This window comes from Sus scrofa, chromosome 3 (genome assembly GCF_054392235.1).
Source record: "Sus scrofa isolate SSC_HxYL_T2T_F1_AM1 chromosome 3, Sscrofa_HxYL_maternal_Yorkshire_Landrace_v2.0, whole genome shotgun sequence".
Lineage (NCBI taxonomy): Eukaryota > Metazoa > Chordata > Mammalia > Artiodactyla > Suidae > Sus > Sus scrofa.
Genome location: NC_139385.1, coordinates 137,385,278 through 137,397,909, shown reverse-complemented (window position 1 = coordinate 137,397,909; position 12,632 = coordinate 137,385,278). Strand labels below are relative to the sequence as shown.

Below are 12,632 nucleotides of genomic sequence, written 5' to 3'. Positions count from 1 at the left end.
GTGGCTCTTTCCACACAGATATTTTTGGAGCACCTACTGTGTGCAGGCTTCACGCTCAGCCCTTGCCACCAGCTGCATCTGTGCTGAACCCTGCTGCCTGTGCAGACATGTGTGGCTGTGGGGGATGGGAGGGGCCGTGAACCTGAATTTGAAGTCACGAGGCCAGACTTGGAGGCCGAGTCTGTGACCTTGGGAAAGTCGTCCAGCCTGAGTGAGCTTCAGCTTTCCCCCCTTGTGACAAAGCGTGCTAATTCGGGACCCCAGTGGCGTGTTTGTGAAGACGGGTTAATTTCTAACCGGCTGAGACTTACCATGTGTTCCTTCTGCCTTGCTCATCGCTCCCCTTCCCCACATCTAGGTGGCGGCCGAGTGGACAATGAGGAAGAGGAAGAGGAGGGAGAAGGGGCTCTGGAACAGAGCTGTCCCCCAAATCCCTACCAGCTGCACCCCCCACCTGAAGGAAGCTGCACCACGGATGGTGAGATGCCAGCCGGGCTGTGGGGGGTGGGGGGGACACACTGGTCCTGTGCCCCCGAGGTGTGAGCTGTGCCCCTGTCCCCACGGGTCGTGGCCAGGCGTGCCCTCCCATCCCTGCAGCACTGGCTACACCTCGTGTAGCTCTGTCAGGCTCACAGCCCTCAGTGAATAGCCTCATCCTTATCAATGGATTCTGATCCAAAACCTTGGTTTTTTTCCAATCGGCTCTTTGAAAGCTAGAACATCCCTACTCGGATGGGCTGGCACCGGGCCCTTGACTCAGAATCAATGGGTAGGAATCATCTCTCACACCCGTGGGTGCTTGGCTGTTGGCAAAGCAGATAGACAGTATCCCAGCAGCCCTGTAAAGTCAGGAACATTCTTCTTACTTTGCTGTTGAGGGTCCGAGGCTTGGAGATGCCGGGTGGGGTGGCACCTTTGTCGGGGGATGGGAGCTTGGGCCCTGCCCTTGGAGGAACTGGCTCGGCCCCTCCCTCGCTGGACCGCCTCTGGGAGTGGGCGCAAGTTCATCTGTCCTGTCGCCACCCCAGTCAAGAGGGGTCACTACTTAGTTTACTGATTAAGATAATTATCGAGCCCCCGCTCTGGAAATACGGAGATAACAGGTCCAAGAGCTCCCAGTTAGCAAAGCTGTATGGGTAAGCAGATGCTCAGCGCACGATGTAGGAAGGGCTGGGAGGAGGCGGGGAGGGTGAGCAGGTGTGCGTGGGAGCACAAGAAAGGCTCCAGATGCAGGTAGAGAGTTTGGGGACAGCTTCCTGGAGGAGCTGGTCCTTTTTATTTGGGCTTTGGAGGATCAGTAGGAGTTGGCCAGGAGACTGAGAGAGAGGCTTGGGGGAAGCAGGACATTCCAGACAGAGGAACGGCATATGCAGAGGCTTAGAGGCATGAGCACATGGCCCATCTGCCAGCACTTTATGTGGGTAGGGGGCTGAGGGTTGGCAAGGGCAGGGTTTGGAGAGGTGATGAGATGGACTGTGGAGGCCGCATGCGCCCTGCGTGGGGGCCTGGACTTGACCTTGTCAATGATGGCTGGAATGGAATCAGCCGTCACTGGGGTTGCCCCTCCAGGGGAAAGGAAACCAGTATGGTGGCTCTTCATGAGGGGTGTCTGCAGGTGTCCGGGTGGGTGTTCCCAGGCCGCCCGATGAAACAGACAGTGGCAAACACTCCAGCGTCATCACCATGATTTTGAAAGCATGTCCCAGTGACTACAGCAAACTCCAGACGCCAGCTCTTTGGAAGGAAGAGGCTGCTGTGCAGAGCACGAGGGGCCTAGGTGGAGACCTGCCGGCCGCTGCACCTCAACCTCAGGGATTCGCTTAACTTCCCCAAGACGGCGCAGCGGAAGCACCCCAAGCCTGAGGGTCAGAGCTGGCTCCCTCCTGGCCCACCTCTCAGCAGCTTCGAGTCAATGGCTTAACCTCTCTGAGCCTTGATTTCCGTGTCTTCAAACTGGGGGCAGGAACACTTCCCTGTAGGTGACCCCGTGAGAGCTTATCCTGCCTGCTGCTGCTGCCCCACCGGGTGCCCTGGTCCTGCCTTTGCCCGGGGGGGCAGGTGGGCAGACTCGGAGCCAGCGCTGGAAATAGTAGAGTGGCCGCGCAGGAGGAGAATCTGCTTGAAGTAGCGCAGCGTTTTGCAGGGAGGGCCTTGGGATCTCAGGGTTCACGTTGATGCTTGGCATCCTGTCGGGGAAGGAAGGTGGAAGAAGCACAGGGGGTCAGCCGGCTGCGCCGTCGGGGCGAGAGAGCCCAGGACGCGCCCATCCGAATCAGCCTCACCTGTGTCCCTCTTCTTCCTTTTCCGCAGACACTTATTCTGGGCGCATACTCTTTAGATGGAAAATATATTTAAAAGCTCTAAAATACACAAAGTTCAAGAATATGGAGTAAAAGTCTGCCTGCAAAATACAGGTGTAAAAGCCATCAATTACTGTCCTTATGGACCTTTCTCATATACTTTTTTTTTTTTTTTTATCTTTTTGGGGCCACACTTGAGACATAGGGAAGTTCCCAGGCACGGGGTCGAATTGGAGCTGTAGCCGCTGGCCTGCACCACAGCCACAGCACCTCGGGATCCGAGCCACGTCTGGGACCTACACCACAGCTCACCAACGCCGGATCCTTAACCCACCGAGTGAGACCAGGGATCGAACCTTCGTCCTCATGGATAGTAGTCAGATTCGTTTTTACGCTGTGCCACCACGGGAATTCCTCATGTACGTTTTAATTTGCCATTATCGTCTGCTCTTTTCCTGTTGAGCTTCACGTGCGCATTAATGTGCATTATATGCGGACACAGATCGTCCTACGAACAGCACGTGGTTAAGTGTCATGACTCAGGGGTCATTGTCTTATCTCTCAGAGTTAATTTCAAAGCCACCCGGGTCCCGAGGTCAGCGTGGATGCTGATGAGATCCAGACGGTTCTCTGCGCTTTGGCCGAGTGGAACCTGGCTTCGCGGCATCCGCTGGCTGGGCGGCGTGTGTAAGCCTGTCCCTTCTTCCCAGGGTTCTGCCAGGCGGGGAAGGACCTGCGTCTGGTCTCCATCTCCAGCGAGGCCATCGACGTCCCCGCGGGTTTCCTCCTCGTGGGGGCCAAGTCCCCCAGCCTGCCGGACCACCTCCTGGTGTGTGCGGTCGACAAGAGGTTCCTGCCCGATGACAATGGCCACAACGCCCTTCTGGGTAAGTCCCCCTCTGTTCTGTCTGTGGCTCTGGCCATGTGGTGGGTGGGGACACGGAGGGCCCTCGGTCCCCCTGGGGAACAGGCCGCCTTCGGGCCTCTTCGTCAGCGTTTATTCATCTCCCCGTGGATGGTTTCTTTCTTTCTTTCTTTTTTTTTTTTTTTTGTCTTTTTAGGGCAGCTCCCGAGCATATGGAGGTTCCCAGGCTAGGGGTCAAATTGGAGCTGTAGCCACCAGCCTATGCCACAGCCACAGCAACACCAGATCCAAGCTGCATCTGCGACCTACTCCACAGCTCACGGCAATGCCGGATCCTTAACCCACTGAGCGAGGCCAGGGATCGAACCCGCAACCTCATGGTTCCTAGTCAGATTCGTTAACCATTGAGCCACGATGGGAGCTCCCATAGACAGTTTTTTTGTGGAAGGGAACGCACATGCGGGTTGCTTTGAAAGGTGACCACCTTCCTCGGAAAGCCCATCGGTTAGTCCTGATGCTGTTGGTACGTGTCTTCATCTGACCTTTCCTAAGTGCCCGCCTGTGCCAGGAGTGAGATCCAAACCTGTCCAAGACACAGCGGATAAGAAGCAGGAAGAGAACAAGGCCGAGTGTGTGCACCTGCCTCCAGCGTGTCATCCTGAGTGGCCGCTGGCCACCTTCCACGGTTCCCTCCTTTGCTTCCCCTCGCGCCTCTCCCCAGCAGCTCGTTCCCATCCTGGCTTTGCAGGTGGGCACCCAAAGGTGCGCAGGTAAAGGAACAGGACTGGGATTCAAACCCAGGTCTTCCTGGCTCCAGACTGGACCCTTTAACTACCACGCCCCATGGTCCTGTATCCTGATCAAGCTCAGCCCAGGGCAGCTTTGGCCTTGATCTTTTGAACCACTGCCGGCGCACGGAGGCCCCAGCTTCAGTGCAGAGTTGAAGCCAAGCCCCCCGTGTGTTCAGAATTTATTGAGCTCCTCCTGTGTGCCTGGCCCTGTGCTCAGCACACTCCCCCCATCAGTGGAACAGAAACAGGGGTGGTGTGAGGTTTGGACGGAGAGCCCAGCGAGCCTGTCTGACCACAGGTGGCCGTGGGCCCGGGCCTCAGTGTCCTCGTCCGTAGCGAGGGCAGATGCCATCCACATGGCCCCCCGCCTGGCCTGGCACCTCGCACACAGGAGAGCTGGGCAGGCGGAAGGGTGGGTGGTGACCTTTTTCACACGTGGCCTCAGCCATAACCCTCACGGCAAATCGAGATTGTGAGCATTTATGGGAAAAACGTCAAGGTTAAACCCAGGGCCCCAGGTTCTTCTGTGCTTTCCATGTGCACGGATTTTTAAGCCTCATTTTAATGCTGGATACGGTCCCCAAAGCTGGGTAGGTAAATGCATCTCAACAAATATTGATGGAGGATACTTTATATCTGAGGCGGAAGTTGGAGGAGGACAGGGCAAGGACTGACCCAGAAAGAAGAAGAAACGCTTCCTTCCCCTGGGGCAGGGTGGGTGGCAGAGGAAGATTGGGACGCTGTGTAAACTCGGCAGGCCGGTGCTAACTGGAGGCTCCCGGGCAGTGACCAGGGGGAGAAAACGTTTTGGCCCGTCCTCTCTTAGGGCAGGTGCATGGGCTTATTGTAACTAGTTCTTGACAACAAGGATAATCCAGAAGATTCGCTCTGCCCAGGAAGCTCACGGAGTCATGGTGTCTCTGATTTAATTTGCTTATCAAGGCTGCTCGGGGGACAGCCTGGTGACTTGGTTAGCGTTTGATCTGGCGGTGGCTGCGGCGGGGGGGTGGGGGTGGGGTGGGGTGGGGGGTCGCCTGCCTTCCTCCCCTTTGTGACTGTAAAGGCATCGCGAGGGTGATAAATCTTGGAGGCTCTGTGTCTCCATGTGGAGACAAGCATCTTTCAGCTCATTCACCACCAGCCCCGGAACAGTATCAGCCCTCAGGCGGGGAGCCCGAGAGGAAGTGGGTCTTTGTTAATTGCTTGCCAAAAAGCCATTGGGGGTGGGCAACAAGGGCTGCTTGGTCATAACCCATGCTTTCCTCTTTTAAAATAACGTTATGCTCTCAGCTTACACACTTAGCACTGTTTAGGGTCCCTGCAATTAACCCTGATGGCTGCTCAGGACAAGGTGGCCCTCAGCCCTCCGGGGGGTGGCGGGGGCTCAGGGCTTTTTAGTGGCCTATAAAGTGGAGGCTGGGAGCATCTTGGGGGAGCCACAGCTTTAGCACCCCCCCTTAATTTATAATGAAGGGAGTGCTGTTGTAGTGATTTCGAATCCACTGAGGGATTGGGCAGAGAAAGCGGAAAGATGAAAATCTAGGTGTGTGTTGTCAATTTTTTGATAGGAATTCATTGAAATTGGCTGATAGCTAAGACAGAGGAGAAGAAAACATCTACCTGGAATGTTTTTTTGTTTTTTTTTGTTTTTTTTGCTTTTTAGGGCTGTACCTGCGGCATATGGAGATTCCCAGGCTAGGGGTTGAATTGGAGCTACAACTGCCAGCCTATACCGTAGCCACAGCCGTGCCAGATCCGAGCCACATCTGTGACCTTCACCACAGCTCACGGCAATGCCAGATGTTTAACCCACTGAGCGAGGTCAGGGATCGAACCCATAACCTCATGGTTCCTGGTCGGATTTGTTTCTGCTGCGCCACAACAGGAACTCCTGCAGTGTTCATTCTGAGATGGGATTAAACAAGTTCTTTGTTCAACCAGCAGGCAGATAATGGGATTAAGCATTTATGGGATGTGTGACCCCAAACTGAAGGTGGGCCCCAAGTTCAGCCCAGGGCCCCAAAGCCAAGTGGAACGTGGGCCTTCCTAGGGGCTCAGAGCCTGGAGGAGGACACCAGCCAACCAGGAGTCAGCTCTGAGATCTGCTCCCACGACCACAGAGGTCAAGGTCTCTGTACTGCAGGCTCCCACCCAGGGCTTAAGGGGCTTCGGGGATCCCCAAGGACACACCCACTCCTGGGGGGGTAGACAGTTTCTCTGAGGATGTGGCAATGGGAGTTGGGTCCATTTCACCAGGTGGAGAAGAAGAAATGCAGCACATGAACCTAAAAGCAGCTCCTTTACTGAGCCCTCATCACATATGCCAGAAACTGTTCTCGTTTAAAAAATCAGAGTTCCTACTGTAGCTCAGGGGTAATGAACCCAATTCGTATCCATGAGGATGCAGGTTCGATCCTTGGCCTCGCTCAGTGGGTCAAGGATCTGGTGTTACTGTGAGCTATAGTGTAGGTCCCAAACGCAGCTGGGATCCCAAGTTGCTGTGGCTGTGGTGTAGGCTGCCACCTGCAGCTCCTATTTGATCACTAGCCTGGGAACCTCCATATGCTGCGGATGTGGCCCTAAATAAATAAGTAAATAAATAAAATGAAGTGAGCGAGGGACGTGGGTGTGTTATTAACTAGCAATTAGATATGAAGAAACAGGCACAGAGAGGTTAGCTGACCAGCTAAGGGGCAGGTCCTGAATTGGAACCCAGATATCTGGCCCTGCTCTTACCCCCAGTGCCATGAGGGGCTGTGTAGGGTCGGGCTTGGGTCTCCTGACCCCCATGCACTCTGCTCTCTGGTCCAGCCCCGCCTATCCCAGGGAGAGGAAGGCGAGTTATACTTACTGAGCACCTACTGTGTGCTAGACACATAGTGGGCACCCACTCTCTTAGTGCTTCCACAGGATGGACTTTGAGGGGAGGAGGCCTGGCAGAGGGTTCAGGCCCAACTCGGGCACCTTCTCCACGCAGCTCTAGGCCAGTCACTTCCTCTCTCTGCCTTGATTTCCTCCTCTGTACACTGGGGCCCCCACTGCGAGTTCTTTACAGGGCTTCGTGAGGTTAAAATGAGGGCATTAATGATGTGAAGCATTGGCACAGGCCTGGCATGAGGTCAGTGAGCACTGGAGGGTCCCTGTCACCCTGTTTCCAGCTGAGAAGGGCAAAGATCGGTGTTGTTAATTAACCCGCCCAGAGTCACTTAACTAACCAGGCAGGATCTGAACCCAGGTCCCTCTGATTTCCGGGTCTGTGGGCTCCACCACAGTGATGGGGGTGGAGAGAGGGGGCAGGTGCTCTCCTTTGCCCAGAAAGGAGGACCTGGCTCTCCAGGCGGGCCTCCTCTGGGACGTGCTCCCTGAACCTGTGCTCGCTGCACCTGCTGGACGCAGCAGGACCAGACGTACGGGCAAGTCCCAGTGCCCATGTGTGGTCATGAGAGCTGTGTTTTTGCAGAACATTCCACCGAAGGAATGATGTCTCTCCCTCAGAGTACTTGTGCCAGGCAGGAATTTGAGGATTCAGGCTGTATCCCAGGCTTTTTTGGCCTGTCTTCTAAAGAGATTATTCTAGACGCCTAGGTCCTAAGGTAGATTTCCAAGGGGCGTGGCCTATTTTATTCTTCCTCCTGGAGAGTTGTCTTGCCTTTTGAACAATGTCTCGAAAAATGAGAATTACCAAAAAAAAAAAAGAAGAGAAAATTCCCATTGTGCCTCAGTGGTATCCAACTGGTATCCATGAGGACGAGGGAGGGTTTGACACCCGGCCTCTCCGTGGGTTAAGGATCTGGCGTTGCCATGAGCTGCGGTGTAGGTTGCAGACGCGATTGGATCCCACGTGGTGTGGCTGTGGTGTAGGCTGGCAGCTGAAGCTCCAATTCGACCCCTAGCCTGGGAATTTCCATACGCTGCGGGTATGGCCCTAAAAAAACAAAAAAACAAAAACGAAAAAAAAGGAGAGAGAGAGAATTATTGCAGACCCTCAGCTGGAGTGGTTTAAACCATTTCCCTGCCTCCCTGAGGCAGGTGGATAAACCATCCTGTGGTCTTCTTGGTTGGCCTCCTGTGGCCCCAGAACACCTTTGAGGAAAGCAGCCAGTTCTCCTGGCCAGGAGGTTTTTGCCAGGGCAGGAGAGCAGTCTGCTTCCTAGCTCCCTAAATATACGCACACATCAGAGATGTGGGTTCTGATCCAGACCACTGCAATAAAGCTAATATGGCAGTAGAGCAAGTTGCATGGATATTTTGGGTTCCCGGTGCCTATAAGCGATGCTTACATTATACTGTAGTCTGTGAAGTGCGGGAACAGCATTTGTCTAAAAAACCAGTGTACCTAACAATTAAAAACTACTTTATTGCTGAAAAATGCTAGCCATCGCCTGAGTCTTCGGCGCATCATAATCTTTTTGCGGGTGGAGGACTTGAAATATCATGAAAATGATCAAAATGTGACATAGAGACAGCAAGTGGGCCCAAGCTGTTGGAAAAATGGTGCTGATAGACTTTCTTGAGGTCACCCTTGAATTTTTTTTTTTTTTTTTTTAATGCAGTATCTGCAAAGCACGGTAAAGTGAAGCACAATAGAATGAGGTCTACCTGAACCTCTCCCTGGAAGGCGGCAGGGTTTCTGTCTTCATTTCTGAACCACAAGAAATGGTCTGTGGCTCTCACCCCTGCTTCTGGAATGGAGCCGTGGCCCCTCAGCCCGTATTTCTTGTGGGACAGAAGCCCTTAAGCTATTTGGAGGTTTCTGGAATGCGATGGCAGCACGGACCGGCCTTGGCGAAAGGCTCTGTGCATCCTTGGTCTTGCAGTTCTGTTTCTTGTTGTCACCTTTTCAACACTCGGGGTCAGAATCCCTTCCAGGGAGCTTGGAAGGTTTCCCAGGGCCTCGTTCTTAGATGGCAGTTGAGCTGTTTATCTCAAGGTTCCCAGATTGGAGACAAAGGAATAAATAAAAACATGAGATTATACGATTAGAAAACAAGGGAGTTCCCATGGTGGTTCAGCAGGAATGAGTCTGACTAGTGTCCTTGAGGACCTGGGTTCGATCCCTGGTTTCTCTCAGTGGGTTAAGGATCCGGCGTTGTCGTGAGCTGTGGTGTAGGTCACAGAATCAGCTTGGATCTGGCGTTGCTGTGGCTGTGGTGGTGGCCGGCAGCTGCAGCTCCGATTTGACCCCTAGCCTGGGAACTTCCATATGCTTTGAGTGCAGCCCTAAAAAGAAAAAAAAAAAAAAAAAAAGTCATACAGAAATCCTAAACATTCACTTTTTTTTTTTAATTTATTTTTTTTATTTTTAGGGCTGCGGCATTCAGAAGTTCCTGGGCCAGGGACTGAATCTGATTGGCAGCTGCAATCCTCACCACAGTTACAGCAATGCCAATTCCTTTAACGCACTGTGCTGGGCCAGGGATCAAACCTGCACCTCTGCAGGGACCCAAGCCGTGGCAGTCAGATTCCTTTATTTTTTATTTATTTATTTTTTTTTAAGAGCTGAGCCTGCGGCATATGGAAGTTCCAGGGCTGGGGGTCGAATGAGAGCTTCAGCTGCTGGCCTACACTACAGCCACAGCAACGCCAGATCCAAGCCGTGTTTGCAACCAATGCTACAGCCCCGATTTGACCCCTAGCCTGGAAACTTCCATATGCCACAAGTGTGACTTTAAAAAGAAAAAACAAAATTCCCCTAAGCAAGTTCAGTGCCCATCCACGCTTGCCTGGGCCCATGTGTCTACAGCCCAGCCTTCTTGGGCCTCCTTTTCGAGCCAAGGTCATCTGGACCCTGGACCAGCACAGGGCGACAGGGACTTTGCCCCGTGGCCTTTCTCTGGTTGGTGGCATGGATGCAGTGAACTCGATGTAAGGTTGGGGACGGTCACGTTTTTTTCCTGCTCCAGGTTTCTCTGGGAATTGTGTCGGCTGTGGCAAGAAGGGCTTCTGCTACTTCACGGAGTTTTCCAATCACATAAATCTGAAGCTGACCACCCAGCCCAAGAAGCAGAAACACTTGAAGTACTACCTGATCCGAAACGCACAAGGGGCTCTGACCAAAGGGCCTCTCATTTGCTGGAAAGGCTCAGGTGAGCGGTCCAGGGGGTGGGGCCCGGACGGTCTGCTCCAGGCGAGCCAGGGGCCTGTCGTCGCGACTCTGAGCCGAGACTGCTCTGCAGCGGGCTTGATTTCAGGCCCGTGGGCAGCTCTGTCAGGTTAAAAGGAGACTTTGCACCAGGGACATGGAGTTTATAGGCTCAGCCTCGTTGTATGGGAGCTTTCAGAGCTGGCAGAGGGCCACACCGTGCGCTGCTGTGCCTTCTTGTGGCAAGTATTTGGGGCAAGGTTCGCAGCAGGGGGTGACTTTGTTCCCCAAGGGACACTTAGCGATGGCCAGAGACACCTTTGAGCATCCTGACTGCAGAGGGCTGCCGGCATCTCGTGGGTGGAAGCCAGACGAGCTGCTCAGCATCCCACGGTGCCCCGGGCAGCCCCCAGCAAGGTTTGTGCAGCCAGTGTCAGTGGGGCCAAAGCTGAGAAACCCTGACTTAGAGAAAGCTCAGCTCAAACAGGACCTCCCAACCCCGAAACCTGTGAACCACGAACAGAACAACCAGCTCCCCAGTGCTGGTCCTTGAAGACGTGAGTGGACTTCAGCTTTAGGAAAGGGCTGCACCTCAGCCTCTCTGTCTCCTGTATCCTCCTGGCTGCAGGCAGCAATGAGCACAGAGGGGAGGGTTGGGTTTTCCAGGCCCAGGTACCCTCACTCAACCAGCTGTGGAGGGACATGTCCTCGGAGGGTTCTCAGCAAGGTGACCAGGAGAGCCAGCCTGTTGTCACTCACTCGTCTGCATTGGTTCACTCTGGTCATCTGGAATCTCCCAGCCAGCTTCTGTGAATATCCAGCTTCAGGAAGGGCTGGCTCTGAGTGTTCCATCCTTGTCCTGTTCCTTTCCCTCTCCCTTTTTTGGTTTTGTTTTGTTTTTGTTTTGTTTTGTTTTTGTTTTGTTTTGTTTTTTTTAGGGCCGCACCTGTGGCCTATGAAAGTTCCCAGGCTAGGGGTCGAATCAGAGCTGTAGCTTCCAGCCTATGCCACAGCAATAGCAACATGGGATCTGAGCCAGGTCTGTGACCTACACCACAGCTTACGGCAACATTGGATCCTTAACCCGCTGAGGGAGGCTGGGGATCGAACCAGCGTCCTCATGGACACTAGTCAGATGCGTTTCCTCTGAGCCACGATGGGAACTCCTCTCTCTCCTTTTCCTACATTGCCCAATAGATATTTCTTGAGTTCCGACTTCATACGTGCCTGTCGTTGTCCAGGTCGTGGGGAGGCAGTGCCTCTTCTCCTGATGAGACCCAGTAAGGGCCCTTGATCCCTTGCTGTGACCAAGCACCTCTCAGGTTAGGTACCTCTTTGGGAGTTAATCTTCCCGGCAGAGCGTGGCTTGGGGACGGAGGATGGTATTGGCTGTTCCTTTACCTTTGAGTAACGCACCGTTCTTCCCTTGGACCTGAAGGGCAGCGATGGGAGTCTCCTTTGTATCGCATGTTTTTCTCTTTTCTGCACATGGTCACTATGGCTCCCGCTCCTGGCGACAGAGCTGTCCCTTAGACGGATCCCCTGCCCTTGGCACCGAGCCGAGACTCTATGGCAGCAGAGACCGGGATGGTGTTGGCACCGTTGCAGTTATCTCTGCACCTGGCCCTCCTGCAGGATAGGTCGGTCCAGGAAGTCACCTCCTACTGTAGGGAGGAGCAGGGAGCTGGTTTTCACGTGTGCATCTTCCCCGCAGAGTTCAGAAGCCGACAGATGCCCGCCGGTGCGGGCTCCAGCTCTCTGTTCCTGCCGCTGGAGAGTGCGGGGCCGCCAGCTCCCTTTTCCAGCGACCCCGGTCCTGGGGTGAACCCGAGCATCCCGCTGGGAGCACTGCAAGCAGGTGAGGCAATGGGACAGTGCTCTAGGTGCCAGGAGTGGGTTTTCGTGTCCCTGATGCTCTCCTGGGATCTTGGGGGCTTTAGGGTTTGTGGGCAGGCGTTTCTGGTTCACGTCCTTGGTGTCTGTCATGCTGACCAGACCCGATAAGCCCAATGGCACCCTCCTTCCTGAGGGTTCTGGGGGGGGCGAGACATTGTCATCCTCCTGCCCAGGGGGTCTGTGGGCGTGGGGGGACCCGGCCCCTTGCCTCCAGGCTCATCCTCCAGAGCGAAGAGGCTGCCCCTGGGCTGGGCTCTCCTCCAGAGGCACCTTGCCCCTGCTTCCACTGGGTACCTGCTGTTGTCCTCATGGAGCCCTGGCCACCTGGGACCTGTCACACCTTGGCAGCAGGGAGACCACGGTTTTTGCTGTCAGATCCCCTGGGTCTGAGTTCCAGCACTGCTACCTCCCAGCCCCGTGACGTGGGGCAACTCATTTTAACTCTTTGAGTCTCCATGTCCTCATCTGTCCAGTTGGAGAAAATCTTTTCTGTCTAACTTGCAGGGCGATGGTAAGAATTAAGTAAGATGCACTCTTGCTGAGTGTGAAGCAATAGCAAATACTTAGTGGTTACAACCTGCCAGGGTGTGCTATATGCTTTGCTTCTATGAACTCCCATCCTTCTCACGGCGGCTCGAATATTCCCCTTGTTTTCTAGCTGAGACCATTGACGGGTGCTGCGGAGGGAGGTTGTGTAA

At 54.2% G+C, this 12,632-nt stretch overlaps 1 protein-coding gene across 5 annotated transcripts in view; it reads left to right on the top strand.

Annotated features, from left to right (window-relative positions):
- Positions 1–12,632, top strand: part of GREB1 (growth regulating estrogen receptor binding 1) — a 136,347-nt gene that overhangs the window by 69,642 nt on the left and 54,073 nt on the right. For all 5 annotated transcript variants that reach the window (XR_014842552.1, XM_021087828.2, XM_085019963.1 and 2 more), the window contains exons 3-6: positions 359–478; positions 3,011–3,187; positions 9,860–10,042; positions 11,753–11,896. Coding sequence is in view for 4 of the 5 variants with exons in the window: in XM_021087828.2 (XP_020943487.2) it covers positions 359–478; positions 3,011–3,187; positions 9,860–10,042; positions 11,753–11,896 (624 nt within the window). In the remaining variant the exon portion in view is untranslated. The remainder of the gene's footprint in view (positions 1–358; positions 479–3,010; positions 3,188–9,859; positions 10,043–11,752; positions 11,897–12,632) is intronic.